Source organism: Syngnathus scovelli, chromosome 11 (genome assembly GCF_024217435.2).
Source record: "Syngnathus scovelli strain Florida chromosome 11, RoL_Ssco_1.2, whole genome shotgun sequence".
NCBI lineage: Eukaryota > Metazoa > Chordata > Actinopteri > Syngnathiformes > Syngnathidae > Syngnathus > Syngnathus scovelli.
In genome coordinates, this window is record NC_090857.1 from 803997 (window position 1) to 829653 (window position 25657).

General features: G+C 43.9%; 3 protein-coding genes and 1 long non-coding RNA gene across 6 annotated transcripts; 2 read left to right on the plus strand and 2 right to left on the minus strand.

The window, feature by feature from the left end:
* Nucleotides 1-3: 3 nt before the first annotated feature.
* ppp4r1l (protein phosphatase 4, regulatory subunit 1-like) lies at nt 4-9374 on the minus strand. Of its 2 annotated transcripts, none has more exons than XM_049733805.2 (20): nt 9228-9374; nt 7379-7423; nt 6786-6915; nt 5844-5950; nt 5605-5747; nt 5384-5530; nt 4976-5083; nt 4703-4768; nt 4426-4584; nt 4033-4142; nt 3458-3954; nt 2983-3260; nt 2833-2907; nt 2572-2757; nt 2202-2363; nt 2021-2121; nt 1828-1948; nt 1610-1744; nt 1373-1514; nt 4-1266 (listed from the first exon to the last, which is right to left on the minus strand). In XM_049733805.2, exons 1-20 carry the CDS (start codon nt 9232-9234, stop codon nt 1118-1120), a joined length of 2868 nt encoding a protein of 955 aa, XP_049589762.1. In that variant the 5' UTR covers nt 9235-9374; the 3' UTR covers nt 4-1117. The 2 variants fall into 2 exon arrangements, with proteins under 2 accessions (XP_049589762.1, XP_049589761.1); XM_049733804.2 differs by having other exon boundaries at nt 4018-4142.
* A 320-nt stretch (nt 9375-9694) lies between these two features.
* On the plus strand, nt 9695-15244 carry rab22a (RAB22A, member RAS oncogene family). Of its 2 annotated transcripts, XM_049733831.1 has the most exons (8): nt 9695-9844; nt 10806-10885; nt 11014-11095; nt 12595-12666; nt 13073-13179; nt 13422-13531; nt 13769-13879; nt 14684-15244. In XM_049733831.1, exons 1-7 carry the CDS (start codon nt 9809-9811, stop codon nt 13864-13866), a joined length of 585 nt encoding a protein of 194 aa, XP_049589788.1. In that variant the 5' UTR covers nt 9695-9808; the 3' UTR covers nt 13867-13879; nt 14684-15244. The 2 variants fall into 2 exon arrangements, with proteins under 2 accessions (XP_049589788.1, XP_049589787.1); XM_049733830.1 differs by having other exon boundaries at nt 13769-15244.
* Nucleotides 15245-16282: 1038 nt separating this feature from the next.
* vapb (VAMP (vesicle-associated membrane protein)-associated protein B and C) lies at nt 16283-24366 on the plus strand. Its single transcript, XM_049733823.2, has 6 exons — nt 16283-16515; nt 18070-18222; nt 20926-21029; nt 21137-21217; nt 21676-21855; nt 22344-24366. Exons 1-6 carry the CDS (start codon nt 16458-16460, stop codon nt 22497-22499), a joined length of 732 nt encoding a protein of 243 aa, XP_049589780.1. The 5' UTR covers nt 16283-16457; the 3' UTR covers nt 22500-24366.
* LOC137840732 (uncharacterized) lies at nt 18073-20763 on the minus strand. Its single transcript, XR_011087676.1, has 2 exons — nt 20462-20763; nt 18073-19375 (listed from the first exon to the last, which is right to left on the minus strand). It is a non-coding gene; the product is annotated as an uncharacterized lncRNA (long non-coding RNA).
* Nucleotides 24367-25657: the final 1291 nt, after the last annotated feature.

Here is a 25657-nt window from a genome sequence, read left to right on the forward strand (position 1 = left end):
CCGTAAAAGCAGAAAAAAAGATTTTCATCATTTTAATTACAGAGTACTAAAAATAACATTACATAAAATGTCTTTTTGAAAGAAACCATTGAATATTACAAAGGTCTGTAAATTTTGTAAAGTTAGGATATAAAATCTTTGAACAGTGGTGCATAATTGAGAAGAAAAATAATTTCCAATAAAATGTACAGTATATATTAACTGTTCTACTACGTAAAAAAATGAGATGGACAACAAAACTCTTGACATACGAGATGAGTCAATTCCGCCATTATCGCCATGTGCACGCACACAATTAGCTCTCAAGTTAAGTCAATGAATGTAATCATTTAAAAAAAAAAAAAAAAAAAGAAGACATTTACAAGGACCGACAAGGGCAACCCAATAATCAAACCCCTCACTACACTGGCCTTGGTTCCATCACATCATACTTTATCCACAGGTTGTAAAACTGTACACAAAATGGAGGCAAAAGCCTGAAAGGTTGATCGTTCCGCCACAAGGTGGATGGCAAGGGGAGGTGATGATGAGTCTTTTACGCTACTGTACAAGCGCTCAATCAGATCCACTGACAGCTCAGCACAAAAAGGGAATTTGGGGCGGGGGGTGGGGGGGAATGCTTACAATGTGCTCCAGCCCTTGTGGACCATGCTTGTTATCAGCTCACTAGAAGGAGGCCGGCCACTTTCAGGAGGTATTTTGTCGTCACATTTTCTGTTGTTTTGGGAAACGGAGGAGGTGGAAGATGATGAGGCGTTTGGGTCCAAAATGGCGGCGTGTAGCTTGAGTCCCCCTGAGTTAGTGCGAGCGTCAAGGCCGACGCTGCCTGCTCCTTCCTTTAAGATGCTCAAAAAGGAGCAGAGAAATACAAAAACAATCGACTGAATGCAAAGCTCACAGTTAGCTTTCGAGAGTCAAGCTTGTTAGTGTGGATGGGTAAAAAAAAAAAAAAAAAAAAAATTGAGTCCCGCTCATTTTCTCCAAACTGCTTTTGTGTGGTGCAGCAGCAGCAGCAGCAGCAGCAGCATCCTACCACAGTAGGGTGTGTGCTTGTTTTTTGAAGTAGTTGTGAGGTGAGTCGCTTTGTGTGTGCTGGTAAAGGCGGGTGACCCTGAGGCTAGATGAGGGGGGCCGTGTCCATGGTCAGGCCTTTGCTGGGATCCAGGCTGGCGAAGAAGCGCACGTCCCTGTCCTTGTCCGACTGGAGCGCCATCACCGTTTCCTCCAGCTCCTCCAACGAGGGGCAGCCCGTCTCTTTGAAGTAGGCTGACAAGAGGGTGATTGACCGACGGTTAGCTTAGCATCGGCGCCAATCCATCCCGCAATTCCAAAAAGATGCGACCGGTTCGGGTGTTCCCGTTTTGCGTCGTACCTTTCTCCATGACGCTCTGTCGCAAGGCCTTGGCCACCAGCACGCGCACGTTGGCCACCGAATCTGACGAGAGGCTGAGCAAGCTGGGCAGGAGGTGTTGGCTGAACTGATCCATGGGCATGCAGTCCTCCTCCACCACCGCCTGGAAACACGAGTAGAAATAAGGGGCATGCGGAGAGGAGCATGCAGCAGCAGCAGCAGCAGCAGCAGCAGCAGCAGCTTTGCTAGCTCACTCACCTGGCAGATGAAGGCGAAGGCTTGTCGTCCCACCCACTTGGGACAATGGCAGAACCTGACGGTGAGCTCGTTGATGAAGTTCACGCCCAAATCGTCGGCACCGCTCGAGTACAACTTCTGGAGGATCTCCACCACCTGACAACAAAAGAATAGACCAGAATAGGATGATACAAGGAAGTTGCTGGGTTTAAGCACCTATGTGGTAAGAAGCAACGCACCAGCTTGTAGGAAATCCACCTGACTTCTGAGACTTTGTCGGAGCAGAGCGTGAGCGCGATCTGCCTGAGGTAGTCGTACACATCGTAGTGGCTGTACAACTCGATGATCAGGATCAGCTGCCTAGGGAGGGAAGAAGGAACAAAGTGAATTAGTATCGGAGCAGGATTGGAAACGTCAGCCAAACAAACGCACTCTGCCAGCTCGTATCGGAACCTCCAGTTGCGACTGTTGTCGGTCACCATGAACTCCTGCAGCTGGTACAAGTATTCTCTCCGCTTGTCCGCGTGAAGCAACTGTAAGCGCAAACGCACAAACATCTCACCATGGCTATTCGGTACACCAGCAAATGGGCTTAAATAGGGTCCGCTCGTACCTTGAGGAAGTCGTAGAGGTGCTTGAGAACGCCGATGCGGACCTCGTCCAAGTCCTTGAGAAAGCCGTTGAAGATGGGAACCAGATCTGCCGCCGTCAGCTGGTCACCCAGGATGACCGCCAGTTCGTGGATGGAGAACGCCAGCGTGCGCCGCACTTTCCACTATGACAAAGAGGTGAGCAGCAGTTACATCCCGTGGAAGAGGCACAATACTGGCTGGGGCCAAACCATCTGGACTTTACAGCAATAAAATCAACTGTCTAAATTGGAACAGAAAGCAGCTGTCAAAGTCGTGCGCATGATCATTTGTACAAAAAGAAGATTTCACTTTCTGATCTTCAACATAAGAGGTTTGATTGATTGTGCCTACCTGGACATCGGTGGCCAGCGTTTCGTACGTGTCCTTGAGGCAGTGCCAGTTCTGTCGGCCCAGAGTGAGCGCCACGCCTGGCAGGCTGAAGGCACAGTGCTTGGCTATCTCCGTGTCCACCGTCTGAGCCCGTGCCGGGTCAGTCATGGAGAGGTACTGATCCAACAGCTGTTGGGGGATAACATTCTGCAGGCCAGCCAGGAAGGAAGATGAGTTAGCACTTTAGCAGCTCAGACAGAGCACTGCTTCCCAAGCACTGACCTGGACTTTCGGCTTGTCTTCACACACGGAATCATTTTTGCCCTCTTCCTCCACACTCTCAATTAGTTCAGACACCTGAAAAACAACACTATGCTGTAGAACCGGCAGGAAGTATATACAGCTAGAAGCTCGTCCCCCGAGACCTCGTACCAGAAATGGGGAGTCAGGTGGAGACTCTTCCCGATCCACCTGGGGGTCCGTTTGCGTCTCCTCGTCTCCTTGCTCCTGGACCGGACTCGTTTCGGCGACTGAGCGGCTTTCCGTCGTTTGCGCCTCCTCCGCGAGACTCTCGTCGGCCTCGGTCTGAAGCTCCGCTGATTTGCTCTCAACGGGTGGGCCGTCGGCGGGGGAGTCGGGCGGCTGGCTTTCCGTGGGACTGTCGTCCAGCTGAGCTGCCTTCAGAGCCGCAGACAATACCTGAACTTGAGCTGGGGAGAGAACGGCAGAGCTCAGCCAGGAGAGCGACGCAAAGTTGCCCCGCGGCAAATGATCCAATTTCACTTCGGTCGAAAATGATCTATTTCCTCAATAAAATCAGGGTCCAACATGAATTGTGCAATATGTGCTTTGTCTGACTAAAAGGTTGGGAAAAGCTGTGCTACACCCGTATTGGGTGTCCACTCACCTTGGACATCTGGGTCATCCATGTGTGGCTGCAAACAGTCCAAGACCATCTGGATCTGGTCGCTGGTAGTCTTACCAGAGCTGACCTTGGAATCAGGATGACTTCCAAGCTCTTCTGCATCTTTCGGTTCCTCTTTCCTCTCCTTCTTCTTCTTCTTCTTGTCAATCATGTCCCCCATTTGACAGTTCAGCAGCTCCAGTTCGCCGCTGATGTCTGGTAGAGGAGGCCTCCAAAAATGGAAGGAGTTAAAGTTGTCATCCGCCTGCGTCGTGTCTTTAACGTTTCTGGCGTTGTTGGCGGAAGGCGGCGAGCTGTCGAGCGTATCTCCGTGAGCAAACATGTGGCTGCTGTCGTCGTAGTTCATCTCCTCGGCCGCCGGCACGTGCTCCGGCGACGGCGTCGCGCGGCCATCTTGGTTAGGAGGCGTGTGAGCGATTGGCCTTTCCGTGCGACGGCAGCTGATGTCGGTGCAGTTGAGGGAGTTCAAGGAGCAGTCGCTGAAATGGCAAATATGGATACCGATGTGTGAGGTTCGGTGGTTAAAAAGTGGCCCAAATTACCTGTCTGACGAGCACCTGGTAACATCGAGTAGCCCTCCGTCTTCTCTGAAGTGAAGGCCTGCGCTGGTTGGGTTGGCAAAGGTGGAGATGAAGCGGCCCAGAGACTGAAAAGCAGCCTGCCGCACCTAAATACAAAGGTTGAACATTTAGCTACTTTGCTGCAATTAAATGTACTTGAACGAGTTTTTAAATACATCGCTGAAGAGTGCAGTTTTGAATGCCTTGTGAATGGGCGCTACCGTTCAAAAGTTTGGGGTCACTTGAAATGTCCTTATTTTCCAAATAAAATGGCTAACGTGAAACGAATCCGGAATACGTTGTTAATGTGGTCAATGACTATTTGAGCTGCAGACGTCTGTTTTTTAGTGCTCTATAACAGGAAGACATGTTGGTGCGTGGGCATCTTACCCAGCGGGATTGGTCGCTGATGAGGCTGATGAAAAGCGGGGACAGCTTTGCACGTCGCACTTCAGGTGAGGTTGAATTGGAGACCATCATGAAGCACTCGGCGCAGGCTTTTCTGATGCCCCACAGGCTGTCTGAGCACAGGTCGAAGAACTTGGGAATCTACATGAATAGCAGTGAAGAGAATGACAAACCTGAGAAGGGGCTTGTATACAAATACTTTCGTCTGTTGTATGTTAAGAAGAAATGTAAAAGTTTGATCTCTTTTAAAAGTCCTTACCAGTAGTTTTTCTGTGGCTTCCTGGCCTACAATTGAACAGAACTCTCCAAAATTGGCTGCGCAGACCTAGAATACAAGAAGTAGGGGTAAAAAAAACAAAAACATCTTCATGCGTATCCTTTCAAAATTGGCACCAGTCGTCTAAGGCATTAACATTCAGCAGGAAAAAATATTCGTGATTTCAACACAATTTGCATTTGTACAACAACAACTCCTACTAAACAGATGAATAGCATCATCCCAGAGTCAAATGTAAAAAGCAAATGACGTTACCTTGCGCACTTGAAAGAGTCTGGCGTCACTACACAAGTCGCAGAATCGCGGCAGTAAGAGATGCTCCACTGTGTCTTTGCTCAGCATGGTCACCACTTTACACATGATCTGAACACAGAAAAAGCAAAAGCAAGGCAGTGGTTGATTAAAAATCGATACAGAAAAAGTGGGACGGACACCACAGAACCAAAAGGAAAACACTTTGGAGTGTCAAAGATACTGTATGTAGTATCTGTGTTGCACTCAGCTATGAAGCAGATTCTCTAATCATCATCACATTGGTTAGCTGACTCTTGGAGAAGTAAAAAAAAAACCGTCATTGGTGAGCATCCTCAAAGCCAATGTGGTTGACCTTGGAGTGATATAAGCTCAGAGAGCCTCCGTGAAGATTGTGTTCAAATCACTCACAGCAACCGCCTCAATCTTGTAATCGTCATCGCTGCTGGGTTCTGTGAGGTCCAGCAGAACCGGACAAACTTTGGTCTCCATGTCGGCCTTTGAGATGAGGCCCTGCTCCAGCAGCACGAGCAGCGCCGCTTGGCTGGTCTTTCGCACCTGGAACATACAATACACGACAATAACATGAGAAACATTTGAATGGTAGAGACACCTGTGGTCTGGAATCCTACCTGGTTGTTGGGATCCGTCAGATAGCGGACGACGATAGGTACTAAGTATCTGGAGAAGGCGGCGGGAAAGTTGGGCCGACTCTCGTGTAAGAACATGGCAATGTTCGGGACCTGCTCCATCAGCTCGGCTCGCACCGTGGGCTCTGAAAACAAACACAGCGCCATCGCAAATGAGGCTCGCATTTAAGAGCCAAACGGCAGCAGGTGCGGGTATAGCCTGAAAAGGGAACCGTATCTACCTCCATCTTCGGACATTCTGGCAACCGTCTCCATGACGCTGATGAAGTCATTTTCGTTATCGCTGAACTCACGGAGCACATCGAGCAGCCCGCGAGCCACAATCTGCCTAAAAAGCAACAGGACGGTCGGGTTAGTTTGCCCGCCTGCCTGCCTGCCTGCCGACAGACAAGCTGCGAGTGAGTGAGTGAGTGAGTGAGCTCGCTCGCTCGCTCAGGCAGTTAAGCGCTGTCAGGCACATGGCGTGAACACACACACATTGCGCAATCAAATAGCCAAGCACTGAAAAGCTGGTTTGCAACAACTAAAAGTTGATGCTTGGAACAAAAGAGGATTGTTTGGGTGGGCTTTGTGTTTTCTAACCTGCAGGATATGAAAGCGCAAGTCATAATTGTTGCACCAGTCAAAAATTTCCACCCAGAACAAACCTACTAGCGTATTACATTTAGAGACGTGTCAATACTCTGCTTATTGTGTGGAGCGTGTACAGGTATGCGATGAGCACTCACCCAAGAATGCCGACATGCACAGCAGCGCACACTTGGACGCCATGTTCATTTGGAGTTACAAAACGAGGGAACGTTCACTTAGCAGCGATTCATTCGTGAGCCAAATTGTATTTATTTGAAATGATGAAAAAGCCAAAAGCGCCATCAAAAAAAAAAAAAAAATCGGCTCGGTTTTGACAGCAAATAGAGTGAGCAGACAAGTTGACATGAACTTTTGATGACATTTCCTGCCAGATGCGGCACCACTTTGCAATCAGCACACTGACGATGACGCCATTTCCTGCGCCTAGCCGTGTTAAAACTGAGCGCAGAGAGGCAAGGCACCAGATCACAGCTTAAAGTTAAACTGAGCCGCAATGAGATCGTGACAATGTTTGATTGCGGGATGAGCTGATGCTAATGTTTTGGTTTTTTTTCCCTCCTCCAAACTCTTACCTGTTAAAGACATTTTCACTGAAGGCGTACTTCTCTAGCCTTCCAAGTGGCGTCAAGTTGTCCTGGCCTGCGTCGAGGAAAGCCGTGATCCGGATGCTATCGCACTCTGAACCGTAGTCGTCAAATCCAACTGCAAGATCAACACGAAGCGTTCCTTTAGCACCAGAGATCAAGCGCCGCGCCAGTCCAGTCCAGTTCATAATCCAACTGGATTTCATTCAAGTCCGGAGAGGTGCTTGCTATAAACATTTGAAAATGCTGAATATAGTCAAAATAGTACGATATTGAAGTTGAAATTTGAAGAGGCTATAATTGCGATTTGACATTCTCATAAGAAAGAGCACCAGGGCCACTTGAAAAAAATAAATTAAGAACTTGAAAATTGTGCGTGAAATTAAAATATTGAAAAAATAAAACTGAAATATTAAAGAAATCAGACTAAAAATAATCAAAATACTATGAAAACAGCGTGCAATAGTGGTCGTTTGTCATCTTGTGAAAACAGAATTAATCATTGATTGTAACACATTTTCCCGTGAAAAAACTACTTTGCTCTTGTAATATTACAACTTTTCTTTTTCTTATGTACTCACAATCGTCGAGATCGTCATGGCCATCTTCGAAGTATAAAGATAGACCTACAAAGAGAAAACGTGAAGAAAATCACTAGATGCACCTTCTGCATCACACAAAAAAAAGCCACTTCTCGGTCGATCACATTAACGACATGGGAACAAAGTGGCCCTCAGTGAGAGAAGGAAGGTGACTCAGCCTGCAAGAGCATCACTTTGTGAATGCAAATGACATTGTCGGGGTACCGGCACGTAAACAATCTCTCACGCAAATGGCATTTGCCAAAAGTCAGAAAGTGAAGTGGAAGGCCTCGGAATTGTTCAGACAGCGTTTATTTGAAATCAGGCACCGTGGGTGGACTGGCAAGAGAAGGAAGCGTCAACATGACACCACGGATGCCTGACCTCCAGTCGACAAGCACATCCCTAAACTCAGAAAGAAGATGTTGGCAGCAGGGTTAGGGGGAGAAAAAAAAAGTGAGAATATAGTCCAGCAGCAGCTATCTTAATTTAAATACCATTTCCATCCCGAAAATGTTGATGTTACCGCAGCCGAAGTCTTACCATAACATGAGCGTGTGATGTAAATGACTAGGAATGTCACACTCCTCGATGGCCTCTAATTCTGCCTAATTAAGCGGTTTAAAATAACACTGTCAGACGGTCTCATGTGATCATGACACATGGCAGCGGAGCCTGGTGAAATATTAATTTGTTGTGTAAGCGATCACTTGCATCCCCGCAATGAAATAGCAATGTTTAAATGAGCTTTAGAAAGATGAGATTCAATTAATTATATTGGTGATGTTCAAATAGAATGACAGAATTAATTGTTCAAACTGCGCGTCATGTTACAGTTGCTTAAACGAGTCAGCAGTACATTTAACAGATTGAAGAGCAGTTTGTATTTGTCCCATATTTAAGCGCAGTGTTGCCATATTTGAGTGGCTTAGGCTAACAACAGTATTGATATAATACTTTTGACAATAATTTAGGTGTACCATGAAATTGTTTTATAATGACAAAAAGTTTTTTTTCAGAGACGACAAGTTGGAGTTGATCTTTTTCCACACCGGTGAGGGGAAATTAGTTTGCTACTGCAGCAATACTCACACAATTACACATGTTAATAATATGTAAACAAATACAGATTTAAAGTGGATTTAAATACATTTATGTCTAATCTAAAAAAGAAAAGTTGATTTAGTGTGTACTTTGACACTGATGGAAAAAGCAGAAAGTGTCAAGCAACGTTTTAATGCCCGTGTTTACAGTTGGTCATCGCAGGGAATGTGCTTGCTTGGAAGAGGAAAACAACTCCGACAAGATTAAACATTTAAACGCGGGCTTTCCTACGTTAGGTGGGGGGTTCTTCATTAATCCCTCGGAGAATGTTGGTAAACATAAACTAAAAAAAAACAAAAAAAAAACATTCGCCTTGGTTTTGGGCACATTGATGCAGATTTAATCATTTTATGGCTGCAAATGACTTTAGCATTCAGGCTACAGTTAGCAAAGTCGACACGCTAGCGTCTGCTATGGCAACAAATTACTGAAAAATGCAACATAGACACACGAAACTATTAGTCAGTCTTGTTTTACTGTGATATCCGGGTGTATGAATTAGTTGTAGTAATGAACGCCTCCATAAAGTGAGAGATTTCGACATCCCCGGTTAGCTTTTGTTAGCCGACTGGCTAGTATTGTTGCTAAGTTTGCTAACACTATTCGGTCCAGCGCTTACGCTCAGCACTTGTTTCCTCCGAGAAGCCCACCGTAAGCAAGCAGAATTTGGCCATTTTTAGTCACCGAATTGTAGCGTTAAAAAGCAAGAAGACCCAAAACATGAAGTTACACAGTGGTCCATTACCTGCCATGTTGCGTATCGGCTCGGCTCTGCGGGCTGCCGTCCCGTGTGCTGTGGGCTGTCACCAGGCGCTCAGCTGTCACTCCAAAAAAATAGAAAAGAATTTAAAAAAAAAATAAAAAAGCGAAACCACTTCCTGAATATACTTCCTGTGGCCGATCGATGTTGGTCGTTTGAACATAGATTTTGGTCATCAGCTTGCGAGCAAAGTCGACATTACTCGGGCTCGAACCGGGGCTTTTGTGATAGTGAAGAGGATCTCGTAGAGAAGAAAAAAACATATAGCAGGGGGAGTCACGTGACCTCTCGCCGTACTTCCAAGATGGAGACCAAAGTGCAATGGGCGACTTTCGCTACTTAGCCTGCCTGCCTGCCTGCTTTTCACAATCATTATTACTCTATGGAGTAACAAGGACCTTTCAGTAACATTGATTTACGTCTTCATTTGATATCCCACCCTTCCGATGAAATGAAGAGGAGTCGTCTTTGAAAAATATTCCCGAGAAGTTCCTTAAAAGAGGAGAAGTGAGGTTGAAAACAAAAGTGCCAATGAAGATCAAGTTGACGTAAAACAGAAAGCAGCCATGTCGTTAAGAGAGTTAAAAGTTTGTCTTCTTGGGGTAAGTTGGCAGCTATTAATCAAACCTCCTCTATTTCCATATGTTGTACACATTTCATCTTTAAATGGCCTTCATCGGGTTATGCAATCAATTGCGATCGAAATGGAGTCGTCTATTATACTTATTGTAGATATTTTAAGGTTACAAGAGTCGCACGGCACAGGAGATACCATGAAAGAATCGTCCTAGTGTAGATCATCTTAACAGCATCCGGTTGCATTTTCTAAAGTAGAGATGCCAGAACTCCTGTACAGGTACAGTCAAGTATTAGGTGGGATGAAAAAACAAAAAAACAAAAGAAAAGAGTGAATCCAGAAATACTCAAGCAGGGGTAAACAAACAAACAAACTCAGAAGACGCAGGACAGAACCCCACTTTTGCAGAGAGGTCACCACCAACTACTTTATTAGCGTGGTGATGGATTTTCTTGATGGTAGAAAATAAGAAGCGGGAATATTGTCTACGTCATGACATTGTCATTGCTTTACTGTGTTGATATTCCAAATCATTACAATGCATACAGAAGTAATCGTCTTCTCACACACACACGGGTTATTCCAAATGTTTTAAAAACCGGAATGTGGACCTTAATGCAAATATTGACGACATGTAAACATTGTCATGAATGAAATACAAATTGCACAGGTACATAATCCTAATAGAATACAAATTGAGACAGTCAAGTCTGACTGGAATGCCTACCCAAACGAATATGTCTATTACTGCATAGTCAAAAGCGGGTAATGGAAGTGCTTTGCTCAAATGAATGTGCATTCCACAATTTGGGAGCAACACTCTATCACCGTTCTTTTAATCTTGCGCAAGGACACAAAAGAGGTCAACAGACCGCAGTGACCTAACACGACAACATGTTTTCAAATGCTTCAGACGAGCAAGGCCAGAAGTATAGAATAAAACAGCCAAGTGCACATTTGACTTTTTGTGCATGGTTACTCTGCAGGATACCGGTGTTGGCAAGTCAAGTATCGTGTGGAGATTTGTGGAGGACAGCTTTGATCCAAACATCAACCCAACTATTGGGTAAGTTGTACATTACAAGATCGGTGCCACCTTGTCGTGATTTGCCTCACCAAAAGAAAGTTTATTTCCACTGCAATAATAATTGAAAAGCTATATAATACTGTATGTGTCTTGTCATGTATCACCAGTGCATCTTTTATGACAAAGACGGTGCAACACCAAAATGAGCTACACAAGTTCCTCATTTGGGACACGGCGGGACAGGAGCGGGTTAGTAGGCCCTAGATTGCTTCTTCTTTTTAATAATCCAGTGGACATTTCAGGGGATGAATGAATCAATGAAATCAGTAAGCACACAAGTGTGTGTGTGTGTGTGTGTGTGTGCGTGCGTGCGTGCGTGCGTGCGTGCGTGCGTGCGTGCGTGCGTGCGTGCGTGTGTGTGTGTGTGTGTGTGTGTGTGTGTGTGTGTGCGTGCCTTCTCCTCAGTTGCGGGGTTTGAAATTGGTTTGTGCTTTAGTATTTCGTGTGTTTGGTTTGAAGGGCTGTGCCGTGGCTTGCGAAAGTGCACCTCTGCATTATTTCTAGCAGGGGGCAACATTTCCTTTTCTGTAAGTCAAACATTCCATTTGGAATGCCTTCACCAGAAAGATGTGACAAATGCCATTAGATTTGCAATCTTCACAACATGCAGAAGTTCAGTGAAAAAATAACATTTTGGTCTTGAGGACCACGAGGTAAGGTAAGAAGGGTATTTGCCGTTTGTTTGTTCACTTTTGAATACGTTCTATTTCTGCAAGTGCCCTCGTCTTTCTTGTCCTGCCTGGGAGCCACCGTTGTCCTCTCCTGAGAGGTGAGATAAGAGACAGCTCGTCTTTTGTCCTTCTCTTTCTCCACCTCCTCCTTTGTGGTCTTCAGGGGACATAAAGAAGATAAGAGGAGAGCACCAAACCTGAGCTGTCACGTTTGTTGTCAAAGTGGCAGTGCCACTGACTTGTCTGTCGTCTCTTTGATTAATGTTCAGTTTATCGTGCAATGCATTTTCTCGTTTCCCAAAGTTAGTTGGCGTTGTCGCTCGCGTTCCCTGTCTGTGTTCATTCCTGTGTGGACTCTGACACGTTCCCAAATGGCTCTCCAGCCTTTTCTGGATCAGCTGCTTTGGCTTGTCAAATCCCTATATATTATTCTCAGTTTACAATGAAACGTTCCGTAACTGGATTGTTACGCTGCCAAATTTTTCCATTCCCTTTCTAAAATGAATCAACTTAATGCTCTTCAGCCCATGTTCAAATTTATTTGCAAGCGCCCGAATATAGTATGTTTGATTTGGTTCCAATTTGAAGAAATGCAAGCGACTCCATTGAAATCATGGAATCTCCCCGGAGAATTTGCTTTCACTTGTGATGAATTAGGGATCAAATGAACGCTCTGTTCCATTGAAGTCACATTTGTGGCAGCTCTCCTGACATTCTGCTCATCTTTCTCCTGATAACTTCCACATGTTTGAGGTTCTTTTGAATGAAAACGGCTCCCTTGTATGATGTGTGGTTTTAGAAAATGCCTGTTGTGGCATTTCTGTCTCAATTGTTTGTTTTGTTTAATGAGTACAATAAAAGCACACTGTAATGTTAAGTCCACAAGGGATTAGCGAGAACCCATAAAAGTAGTAGTATGAGAACAATAAATGGCAGTACAGATAAATACTCGTGATTTTCGCCAAACTTTCTCCATTGCATATTGATCTTGTTGTCCTCCCTCCCTCCCTCCCATAGTTCCGCGCTCTGGCACCAATGTACTACAGAGGCTCTGCAGCCGCCATCATTGTTTATGACATCACAAAAGAGGTATTGTTTGGATTCCCTGCACAATTTGTCTGTGAATAACACCTGGATTTATAGACCCGATTCTATGCTACTCTTTGTTCTGATCCATTTTGAGATCACCCTGGCTCAGGTCAGCCACTGAGTGCCACAATCTTTCCGCAGCTTTAGTTCATATTTCTGTGCAACAGTTTTGGAACGTGCATCCTAATGCCTCTCATTTGGTGTGTCTGTTCAACTCGAATGTTTCAGCCGGCAGATAATGATCATCGTTTTAGTCTGCAAACTGGAGGGAAACTGCTGGCTTAGCTTTCTCCAGCAAACTGTCTTTTTTTCAACAACCCGTGACATTAGGTTGCGTGTAAAATTGTGATATACACACAATTCATTCATACAATTGATGAAACAATTCTATCCAACAATCCATCAGGAGTCCTTCCAAACGTTGAAGAACTGGGTGAAGGAGCTCCGTCAGCACGGCCCTCCCAATATCGTGGTGGCCGTTGCCGGAAACAAATGTGATCTGTCGGACGCCAGGTGAGCCTCTGAGAAATCCAGATTCCGGTCGGTAGACCTCTAAAGTCCAATTTGTTACGTGATGCTCGTCTGCTTCCAGTTTGTTTGAATTTGAACGTTCCGATTGCTCTTGCTACGCAATTCATTTGCTGATCTTTATACATATTATTTTAGCCCTTGAACAAGTGAATCCTTCTTGATCATGGAGTTGAACAAACCCGGATGTGTTGAAACAAAACCATTTGCGCATGCTCTGGTTGCAGGGAAGTCTTAGAAAAGGACGCCAAGGACTACGCCGAATCCATCCATGCCATATTTGTCGAAACCAGTGCCAAAAACGCCATCAACATCAATGAAGTTTTTATAGAGATAAGTGAGTGTTCCAACTTCCATGAGACTTGCAGAGAACAAAAAGATTCTTCATGAAGTGGGTTACCCCGGTACCGATAATCCAATAATATCAAGTGTGAGCGATTTTAGGCCAGTTATTGTTATGATGTTGGTTGTTAGTTGATTGAACCAATCATTAGCGTATTTTCCGCACTTGGCCATGTCTTAAATCAATCTTCAATGATGGACTGCTGCCCACCTTTGTGGCTTCTCTCCACAGGTAGGCGCATCCCAGTCGTAGATGCGTCCGGGGGAACGTCTGCAAAAGGTTTCCAACTGGGGCGGCAAGAGTCAGAGTCTCGCAGGACGTGCTGCTGATCACGCTTGGCTGGTGACTATTTGCTCGTTTTTCGATTGTACCGCGACCAACGCAAGCAAAAAAAAAAAAACATTGCTCACAATCTGGATTTTGGAGGTGACAGACAATAACCTACAAATAATCGGACTAGTGTCGAAGGTCTGTCATCTCCGCAAGGTATATGAGCGTGATCATTTTTGATAGTGTTTAAATTATTGTTTTTAATAATGACTTGTCGACATCATGAAAACTACATTTCTGCCATCTTTGCAATCTGTCATTTTGATTATTGATGCCCCATGTCGGAAAAGGCACATGTCAGCTGCAAAACTAGAAACAGACAGAACAGACAATGGCCCTTTTACATGACTTCTTTTTTCACTACTCACTACAAGTTAGTTAGTTAGTTAGTTAGTTAGTTAGTTAGTTAGGGATGTTGGACTTTGGGATGAAATTTCAAGATGAGCCTAAAAATGCACAATTGCCTTGACATGTCAACTCAATGTGACCTCAATCAATTTGTTGAATGTTTCAGTACTTTTTGCACACCTTGCTGTTCCCCAATAAGGTTTTGTCTTGAAAGAGTCCTCATTATGCTGTTGACATTTTGACATCACAAGATCAAGATGACAGCATTCATTTCAGTGTCCTTTATTTGCGTACATGAAAACTCTCTTCTAATTGACCTACATTTAAAAAAAAAAAAACGAATAATGAGCTCAAGAAGCTAACGTGGCGCTACATAAAAACACATTTTGAACCCTGGATGAACCTCTGCCTCTGATCTGCTTTCACTTAACTTACTGCATTTGTTCATCTTCACTGGCTGTTTTTTAGGCTCCAGCTCATCCACAATACAAATGAGGACAAGTGTTAGCATATACAAATGAAGGGACGTAAGTTGTTTTCTTTTAACTGCTTGCTGCATCGAGACGGTAATCACAGTATTTCCCATATTTTAACTCTATTCCAGAATGTACATAGACTAACTATAGCGTTCTGATGCGCTTTATTTGAATGCTTTAACGTCAAAATAGCATATCTGCGCTCAATTGTTGGCAGTTTGAATTGTGATTGCGACAGCTAATTAATTCCACTGTTGCCGTAAAATAGTCTTGGGCTGGCCCTGAGAACACGAATGGCCAGTGTTATGTATACTTTACATCATATGACTTTGCATTGCACAAAATTCAACGACTGTTGTGTATTCATTCAAACAGTTTAGTGACAATGTTACACGTATGCATTTTAAATGATATCGGCACTTTGGTAACAATATTCAACTTTGGATTGTTTCATATTGTCTAAATGTTTGTTAAAAAATGTTAGCAGTGTATTTCCAAGTATGTACTGAGGGAATTGTCAAATTCTTTATTATTAAAAGACTTGAAAAATGTGCATCCTCTTTTAACACACTTTTATTGTACTCACCGTTTTGTTTTAACGGCAGACATAAAACTGGAGGACACAGTGCACCCTTATCAACTTGGTCATGTATTTAGTTAGAAGCAAGACCAATATTTAAGATGGTAAAACCAATTTCAGTAGGAAAATGCCAGACAGGTAAGTGGAAAGCCAAGTTGATACGTGAAGGTGATTTTATTTGATAACACTTATAGAAACCTACATAGTGTATGTTTTTCTTCTTCATTCGGACCGTGTCCCTACTTGTTCTGTTCTACTTTCCAACAAGTATCCATCTCAATGCAAACTATCACAGGAGTATGATGTAAACATCCACCATACTAATTGACTCCAGCTGACTTGCAACCCTGATGAGGATATGTAATATTAGAAAATGGACGGATACTACTGTGTAATGAAATTATAATGAAGTTGAACGACGACTCTCCCTTTCAAGATGTCTGGTAACAATTTGCAGTCTTTCATGAACCTGCATGATGGATGTTTGCGGAACAGGAAACTATAGTATCCGAGAAAACCCGAGCAAGCGTATGGAAAATGTGCAAACGTCACACAGGATGGCTGGAGCCAAGATCCCAACAACTGTGAGTCAGGCTGACAGCATTAACATGAACAAGTATTGAGAAAAGTAGTTATCATTTTCAGATGTCGGAATTGGGCCAATGATTTAGGCAATGGACTTTGGGCTCCAAAATAAAGGAGATTGCTCATTTTGGCCATGATCTATGACAAAATAATAGCACTGCTTTTGACACAGATGTGGACAAAATTCAGCCTGGAAGCCACATGCAACTCACCCACAACATTTATTTGAGGGGACCAGGCCCCCTCTTGGCCCTGCCTAGACCCGGCTCTGGTAAATCATCTGATGTGAACTTATACATTTTTTATCCCAAATTTTGCACATTCTTATCATGTAGCACCCCCCGCAGAGCTTCACCCAACAGCACCCAGTCCGTCACCCTGTCACCCTCCCCGCTGGGTGGCAATGCGGAGGCAGTGACGTCACCGGCGGCCTGCCTCTCACTCCCTTCCTGCCGCCGCTGCTGCTGCATCACAACAGCCGTCGCTAGCTCGAGGTGACGGCGGGGGGGCCGCCTAGTGTTGTCGCCGAGTCCGTGACATACAAGAACCTTCCACAAGTGGGTCTCCCGCCCCGATCGCCCCCGCTCCAGCTCGTTGGGTCATGGCCAGGCCGGAACAGGTTCTGATTTTGGAGCCTCAACACGAACTGAAATTCCGAGGTGAGGCGCAGCGGGGGAGGGCCCGCTGGTTCGGACGGGAGGGTTAGTTTGGCTTAAGTTTGGCATGAAATGCTTCTGTGGTCCATTTTTGATGCTTTTGAGGAGAAGAAAAGAATTTGATTGCTTCGCGAGGGACTGCGGGTCAGGTGACAACAGCTAGCCAAGAAGCTAGCTGGATTAGCATTCGACGGCTAATATAGTTACACAAGGCCCCGTCGCACATTTCCCCCTCCGGGAGCTTTCATTTATAGTTAAAGGCAGACACTAAATGTTACAAATTCCACACCAAAAGATCGAATGGGAGAAAGGTGTCTTAAAAGGCTTGACATCTGGTGAATTTGTTAGTTAGGACATCTCGAGAGCAGGTGTAGCCGGCTAACATTAGCCCACCCTCTGATTGGCTGGCTCGCCCCAGTCGCCTTGACACTTAACAAGCTGACTGACACTCGTTATGGAAAGTCTACACACCCCTGTTCTAATGCCAGGTTTTTGTCATATAAGTTTAGTCATCTGACAAGATTTCCCACCCTAAATGTGACCTATAAACGAGACAACGCTCCTTAAATAATAATGATAAAAAAGATTGTGTGAGCAATATAACAAACTGAAATAATGTAGTGTGCACACTCTTGCAACTGTGATGTATCTGTGTTCAGATTTCATTTGCATCTAAGCTGATGTAAAATGGGAGTCTTCCTGCCACCATTTAAAGTGCATCAAAAAGTTCAACCTTAATTTTAGCAGACCGCATATTTTCCCAGCTGCATTTGAGAGCGTGTTTATGCACATTTTTAAAATACCACCAAAACATGGCATTTGAACTGAACATAGTACACAACGAAACATCAGACCTTGGTGCTAAGGGGCCACACTTAGTTGATTGAAATTTCATAAAATAACAGTTCAATGTGAAGTGCAGACTAAAGACCATTTTTTTCTCACATGTATGCACGTGCAACAACAGCTGCATTGCAACATGCGACCGAGCCATGAGGTTGCGCAGCTCCTCTGCAGCACATGACACGAAAACATCAGAATTGTTGCCGCACGCACTCTTCTCTGATTGATCCAGATAGTCACATGCTGGCTTCCCTCGGGTCTGTTCCACAAGGCCTCTTTAATCGATCGTAATGTATTTGTCACCATGGGGGAGAGGATCCGCACCACGTAGCTTGTTGCTGCTACCGCCCCAAAGCAAGCTAGCTTGCTCGGTAAAGTAGCCTAATCAGACACACACACATACCACCTTGATTGATTAAATGCCTAATTTAGTCACAACTTGTGCTAGTAGTTGTCATTTTACTTGTTTAAAGAATGAAGTAAAAACTGTGACCAGAATCGGTCCAAATCTGGAAGCCTGTGTCGTCCGAGCCAAAAGCAGCTGTAGCGCCGTATTCCGAATTGGTAAAGAATTCTTTTGTGGAGTTGGATATTTTGAAGGAACCAGTGAGCGTTATGTTTGGCCACACATTGATTTCCTTGATGGTTGAATTCTGTGTCTGTAACCAAATGTCGGCAACAGCTGCTTCACACGCCTGTCCTTTTCTTTTGTAGGTCCATTCTCTGACGTGGTCACCACCAACCTCAAACTCGCCAACCCTACGGACCGAAATGTGTGTTTCAAGGTGAAAACGACTGCTCCACGCCGGTACTGCGTGCGGCCAAACAGCGGAATCATCGATGCAGGCACATCCATCAATGTCTCTGGTAATTACACGTTCCTTTCATGAATATCAGGAGGATTCAAATCGACGTTGACTATTTGATCTGAAAATACCAAGTGTCGTTTTGCACTTTAAAATGTTTGTTACAAACTGAAATATAATTGCACTTCCTGTAGCATTGATTTAATAAATGTAACACGCATCTTTTTTATAAGTCCAGGTAAAAATGACTTCAGCACTATCTTCCTCAGGCTGACACATTGCAATTGCAGACATCAGTCAGCAGTGGGCGACAAAATGACATGGTCCACTTTGCTACTGCAGTTGCCCGGTGTCATCATTTGCCCCCCCTTTTCTAACTCTGTGTGATTTTTCAATAAATTGAAGTATTCTGAGAATGTTCATGTCAGATAGAAAAAGATCAGATTGATTATTTGAGTTGCCTTAATTAGGTCATGTTGCCATAGTAACAGACATCTTTTTCCAGACACAGCCTCAGGCAGGGTTTCCCCCAACAGCACTCGTGCCATGCTGTAATTGGCTCTGCCACGACGTACATCTTCCTGAGACCTCACATAATAGACATACAAAGATATTAAAACAGTCAAGATCTATCACTTCACCGTACTTGACACCAATTACTTACTACATTCCCTTTAGCCTGGCCTTTGGTGCCATCTTTTGGCATCTTAAGTGAATTCCTGAATAGCTTGGTAGTATAATGTTAAATGTAACCTTCACCTCAAGAATGTGACTGCGCTGGAATGGATGTTATGTAGTGGTAAAATACGTGGCATGAATGTTTGAAAAATCTGTGTCCACAAACACTGAAATTCCTCAGGGAATGTTCTTGTTTGACATTCCGAGACGCGCCAACATTCCCGGCGAGGCCGAGAGTGAAATAATATGCAGCGATATAAAATAACAGTTGTTTTACTGCTCATTAGCTTGTCATTAGCGCAACAAAGGGGGACCCACCGGACTGCAGGCCAATTCTTCCACTTAACGCCCTGTGGGCTGCGATAAATCCACGCCACGCTCTTTTCTTTAACTTTTGATTTCCATTTGGACGCCGTGTACCCACGAGAGCACAATCAGGGGAAAGCCATCCTGAACATGAGTACATATTGGAAGCCTTAGTGCAGGGGTTCCCTATAGACCGATGATTCCGCTTCACTTCCGCATGGGACTGGTGACTGTAATGACAGAAAGCCACCATTATAATTGGAAGTGTCATTTGGATGAGGTGTCTGTTGTCAAGGCAATAGTCATTCAAGTCGTGACAGCGGAGACTGCCAATTGACATTGTCGAATGTGGTTCATGCTTAGCTTTTGATAAGGTCAAGGAAACATAATACAGTTGGACAGAAGTCACATGAAGCTAATTCCTGCACCGCTGCTGTGTTCTCTCTCATAGCTTGTCTGTCCGTCCGTCCGTCCGCCCGTGGTTAGTGCGGCATGGCAGTGCTTCACGTTTTGTTGGATTTCCTGTTAGTTCTTGCGAGAACACTGCGAGCTCGGCAATTTAACAACTCTACAGTAATAACTTGGTTGCAAAATATTTGACTTATTCTGTTGTCAATTATTTTCCTTGGCCTGTTTTTTATTCTTTTTATATACACGAAAACTGAGCAACCTATATACCCTCGTGCTTCCCTTGTTACCTACAATTAACCTCTTTGCTTTATCAATGATGTACCGTTGTGCGGTAAAAACACCAAATCGTACGATTAATCAAGCAATTAGCAGACATGTGTTTTTGTTAACCTGTGTTCAAAAGCGCTGCATCGAAAACAATATCCCAACCACTCCAAATCCCCCCCCCCTTAAGGACCTTTTAATGTGATCCTGTGTTGCCCAAAGAATTTACACGCTTTCCTGCCTCCGTCCTCCAGTGGCGTCCCCTCGGACCCAAGTTGGATTGCTTTGTAAATTGGACCTGATTGAAACAGGACGTTCCCAATCTGTTCATGCCGTCTTGTTTCCGCTTGTGATTCTGAGCCGCCGCCGCCGCCTCCATGGCTGTAACGGTGCGTTGCATCTCGGATCAAGGGACAAACGCCATGTGGCAAGAGTCAAAACTTTCTTGATGGCTGTGACATTAGTAGGCCATTTGATTTGAGGAAAAAGCCGCAGAAGAGGAGTTTTGGAATTGGAAGGCACCAATGTCACAATACGTCTCTAAATTACAACCACATTTGAAAAAGGAGAAATGAGCCCCCATTAGAAAGCATTTGAGCCGTCCTCTATCATTGTAAATCATTGTTAAAGCTTTAAAATACCTTCTCAGTCGTTGGAACAGCATCAAGTAGCGTAGCAGCGACTGATGTGGCGGTGGAAGTAGTATACCAGCACAACACCTGCTTTTTGTTAGCCGGATATGTAATGTTAAGAAAGAGCGGGGGGGGGGGAAACACGCTTGGAAGCTGTTAGAACGATTAACCCCGCAGGGCCTTTGTAGATCCGTCACTGTTTCGCCGTCATGGTAACATTAACATGGAATTAGATTAAAGGCGACGGTTTTTTGGGGGCCTCACGTAAGCGCTCCCCTATTTGACTGTTGTGTTTTCATACATTACAGACAGCCAACCCCCCCCCCCCAAAAAAAAGAATCGGCCAAAGATATCAAATGGGCACAACTCTCTCCTATACAGAGTTGAATTTCCCTTTTCTTATTTTATTTTTTTTATCCCCTCAGATTGGTTCAGGCAGGTTGTGTTTCAGTTTCCCCTGTTGTATCTTTCAGTCATGCTGCAGCCTTTTGATTATGACCCCAACGAGAAGAGCAAACACAAATTCATGGTTCAGTCCATGCTCGCGCCCCCAGACATGACCGACATGGAAGGCGTGGTAAGTGTGTTCGCTGCGCCATCATTATTGACACAGATGGCTTATTTGACAGTTCACCTCATGATTCAATTGATCCTGTCTTTTTTATTTTATTGCGTTGTCCTTAGTGGAAGGAGGCAAAGCCGGAGGAGCTGATGGACTCCAAGCTGAGGTGTGTTTTCGAGATGCCAGTGGAGAACGAAAAAACAGTAAGCACTATATTTTTTCCCTTCACCGCTTGTAATAAGTCACTTGCTAGTAAGTAGCATAATATGAGCGCGAGATAATTTGAATGCTAATTACTTTTGGATTACTCTAATAACAACTATGCAACGTTTTTTTTCCCCCCATATGTATGTACGCTCGGGAGGGAGCTTTCAAGTACGCTTTTGCTCAACTTTGAAACAGACCAGCCCACTTAGCCAAGGTGGTGGAAAATATGAAGGTGCAAATAAATACCAGTCGATTGTTGGCGCAAAACCTTTTTGCTACAAATATGTCAGGAGAAGCCTACTAGAATATATTATTCGGTGTCAGGTGTGCGGCGACTCCCATTTAACATGATTTTGACCATTGGACGGGTGACGCCCGTGGTGAAGATTTGACAGGCGCAGTCACGGTTCTGAACGTAGGAGCAACAGTTGACTTACTGCTTGTCTTAAACCAGCACGACATGGAGTCCAACAAGATGATGTCGTCCGGCTTACTGAAGTCCGAGTCCTCTTCGCTGCCGCCCAAGTCCATGAGCTCCACCCTGGATGATGGCGAAGTGAAGAAGATCATGGAGGAGTGCAAGAGGCTCCAGATGGAGGCTCAAAGGCTACGAGAAGAGAACAAACAGATCAGGGTGAGTGACATTCCTTTGAAGAACGGAATCATTCCTTCAAACAAAAACCTGTTTTGTCATGTACGTATGTCCATTCAATTTAAAAATCAAAATGCAGCAAATTTCTACTCTAAATAAAATACACAGGTGTGGACAGTGAAACACCAAAGTTAATCAACTTGCAACAATTGCAACAATTTGCAAATGTTCGGTCGCCAGCAGCGGTTCGCCTGAATTGTTCTTGTTGCAAGGGAATTTTGAACATCAGATTTGCTCGGTCGCGGACCAAATATATTCATTCACTGTTGCGTTTCATTACATACGTTTTAGAGGTGTCAATGAGCCGAAATTAGGCAAAGGTGGCCGTCTTCAAAATATATTTGCTGGAAAGCGCCCCCAAGTGACAAAGCAATCATCTCCCTTCTCCATTTCCACCATTCCATCTCCTGTGGAATCCGAGCCTTTGGTTACTCGTCCAACAACCTCATTTCCTGGTGTGCCATCCTCAGGAGGATGACGGTCTGCGGATGAGGAAGAGCAACCTCATGTCCTCCCAGCACTCCTCGGCTGGTCTGAAGAAGGATGAAGGCCTGAGCGCCCGCTCGGCCGCCCTCATCATCCTCTTCTTTTTGGTGGGCGTCATCGTGGGCAAGTTGGTCTTGTAGAGCGCTGCCGTACACGGGTTTGGACCGGCCGGAAGTTTCCGCAGCATGCTTTTTTTTTTTTTCTTTTTTCTCTCGGGGGATGAAATCAAATGCGGGGCATTTAGGATCAGAGATGCCATATCTGCTGGGAAGTGGGGTCCTCGTTGAGAGTAGGGGGTTTGGATTCAGCCTCATTTATAGGAAAAGAAACAAAAGGTCATGTATGGGGTAACAAAAACAATATATAGATAAACCATTCACCGTCTTCTGAACACGCTTGTGCGGATCTTGCCTGATCGCTGCGTTCAAGTCATACTTTTGTGAGGGGCATAGAGAAAAGAAAAAAAAAACCAAACATTTTTTTTTCTTTTTTCTTTCCCCCCCCTCAATGACTAGAGTAAGCTCCCCAGCACCACCACTGCAATTGTGAGGAGAGATTTAGCAGATATTCACCCAGACAGGACAGAGTCACAAAAAAGACCAACCTGATGTGTATCCCTTTTAGTTTGACCTTTTAATTATCACTGCGGATCCTTCATTGCATGTGTTCACAGCTGAATGTTGCCTCTGGACATTTTGGAATCTAATTTAATTTTTCTTAATTGTGTCATTATTTGGCTGTAGGTTTGCACAATTCTGATCTTTTTATTTCCTTTCATTTGTGTTTGATTATTATGATTTTTTTTTTGGGGGGGGGAGGGTGTATTGTTCTAAGAGCGCATTTAGTATTTAATGGCATAGCTTCAGATTTGGTGATGTTTTTGAGGGCGTCTGCTGATATTCACCAGGCCAAGGCTTTGCCCTGTGATCTGTTGGCGCATTTTGTTTTTCCTCAGGCCAATACTACAGTACACATACTATATGTATGCACATAACCCACGCCTGGAAATATACACACAAGTGCATGCAGAAATGATGGGCAAAATGTTCCTCATCTTTTCCTACTAAGCCATACATTTGTTAAGTGTCCGGGCAAATGTATGTTAGCAAACGGTGTCATGTTGTCAGACACTTTCACTTAATTATTATTATTATTATTTTTTTTTCTTTTCCTTTCCCGTATTGTCACTGTCTCAGTTCCGTCGTGGTTGTTTGTTCACACATTTGTCACTTTTGCTTGTCCACTTTTGAAGTTGTGTTTAATGCACTAAGGTGAAGATTGTGATCTTTCTGTATTGCTAAATATTTGTGCATCTATATCAACATATAGAGAGAGCCAAGGCCTTGAGGGACCACATAATGACAACGTACTGTTCTGGAGCCAGTGGTTATTTTTTGACTTACTAATAAAGTTGATGAATTACATTCAAAATGGTTTGATCTCCCAAACTTCCATTGAGCAAGGAAAGAAACAAAATTTTCCCCTCCAAAGAATTTGCAAGGCGTGCGTTCCTAAAACTGTATCTGTGCTTATGTGTTAGTTTGAGGATGATTTGCTGAGGGGAGGGCAGAGCAGACCTAAAATCAGCTTCATAATTGCAATGTCGGACCTGCATCGTATTGTATTTGCAGAAAAATGTTTTTCATTGAAGCATGGAAACAGCTGACACATGAAAAATGCTCCAGTTTAACCAAAATGTGAATAAATGAAATAATACTCATCAAACTGTACCACTCTTATCCTGCCATGACACACCGACCACCATTTAGCAAATAGGCCAATTTTACGTGTAAATACTTGTTGATCTAGGCAAGACGCTACAGTAATCATCACCTGAAGCAGCTGAGCAACTGTTTTGTATGTATGTAAACAAATAAGTATATCTGAGAGGAAGAAGAGAAAAAAATGAATATTCTTAGTCAAGTAGTCTCTCTGGTGTATAAAAGCAAAATCCCACCTGGTTGGACTATGTAGCATCTTAATAAATGAAAGGAATTAAAGTCCCAACCTGGCTACGTGGAGTCTTTGTATGCGTATGAGCTACGGAGGTCTATTTGGTTTCCTGTGCTCTCTTTCAAGTGGACACAATGCGCACATGAACTCATGCAGCAAAATATTTCCATTTAGCAACCGGTCTCCGAACATGTAAAAAGGGAGGGGTCAATGCTAGAAAATAGTTTGGCCTTGAATTGCTGAGGCTCACATTGACCCGTGAAGACTTTTTAAGAAAAGTACATACGTACGTACCATAACAGGAGTGTTAAGTAGCTGACAGGAAATCAACACTGCCGGGCGGCCAGCGTGTTGCATATCTGCCGTGAAAAAAAACCCACCATCTCCCAGTAATAAGCGTTTATTTTCCACCAACGTGATGAAAGTCAATGTCGATTTATTTTCGAGCGTCCTTCAGGTGTGGTCCACATAAATCACAGAAAAGGCTCAGCCACTTTTGGATGCTCTCGTTTCTACACTTTCCAGTTGAAATGACAGAAACAATGGCTGTGGCTTTAAGAAAGCTTGGAGCTCAGACAACTGGCACAGAGTGAGGCAGTCTGGAACACTTTGCAACAATAAACCTTTTCAATCGTTTAAGTGGGTTGATCGAATGTATTTGTCATGTTAAAACCTAAATCCAACAACTGTGTTTAAGAGGTTGTCCATCACAAATGTTTTTACATGTCCATTTTGGGTTTTTCATATTACAGTTGGATTGGTTTACTTGTCCAAACTTTATGCTGTATTGGTATTTAATTGATTGTATATTTTTACTAAGCCGCTCAACCAGCACCGTGATTTTCATGACTACACTTTTCATGTATATATCTTTTTTTTCCCAGTGCCTCGTACCAGTCTAACATCACAAAGAGTCAAATGAGTTTTCTTTTTCATTTATTTTACCACATAAATGTGCTTCTTGAAATACATAAATATTTTACTCCAAATTTCCGTGTATGAATGGAATACTTTTATAAATATTCAATTATTTCTATTCATAAAAGTATTCCATTCGTTTGAAATTGCAGCAGGCCGTGTTGTGTTCTACAGTTGTTGAAATCCGTTTCTCCCACGATATTTAGGAGGGAAATGTTTAAGCAGAAAAGAAATGCATTTGGCAGAGCCAGTCATCTCAAGGCCGATGATGTCTTTTGTGGCGCAGCTGCAGCTCATATTTGTATTTTTAAAAAAATATTGTTTTAGCAGAGTCTGAGATTTGACTTGAGCAAGAGTTTGGACGTTAACCGCACAGCTCAAGTGATGTCATGTCAATTATGTGTGTTTTATAGGAAGGCGGAAGATT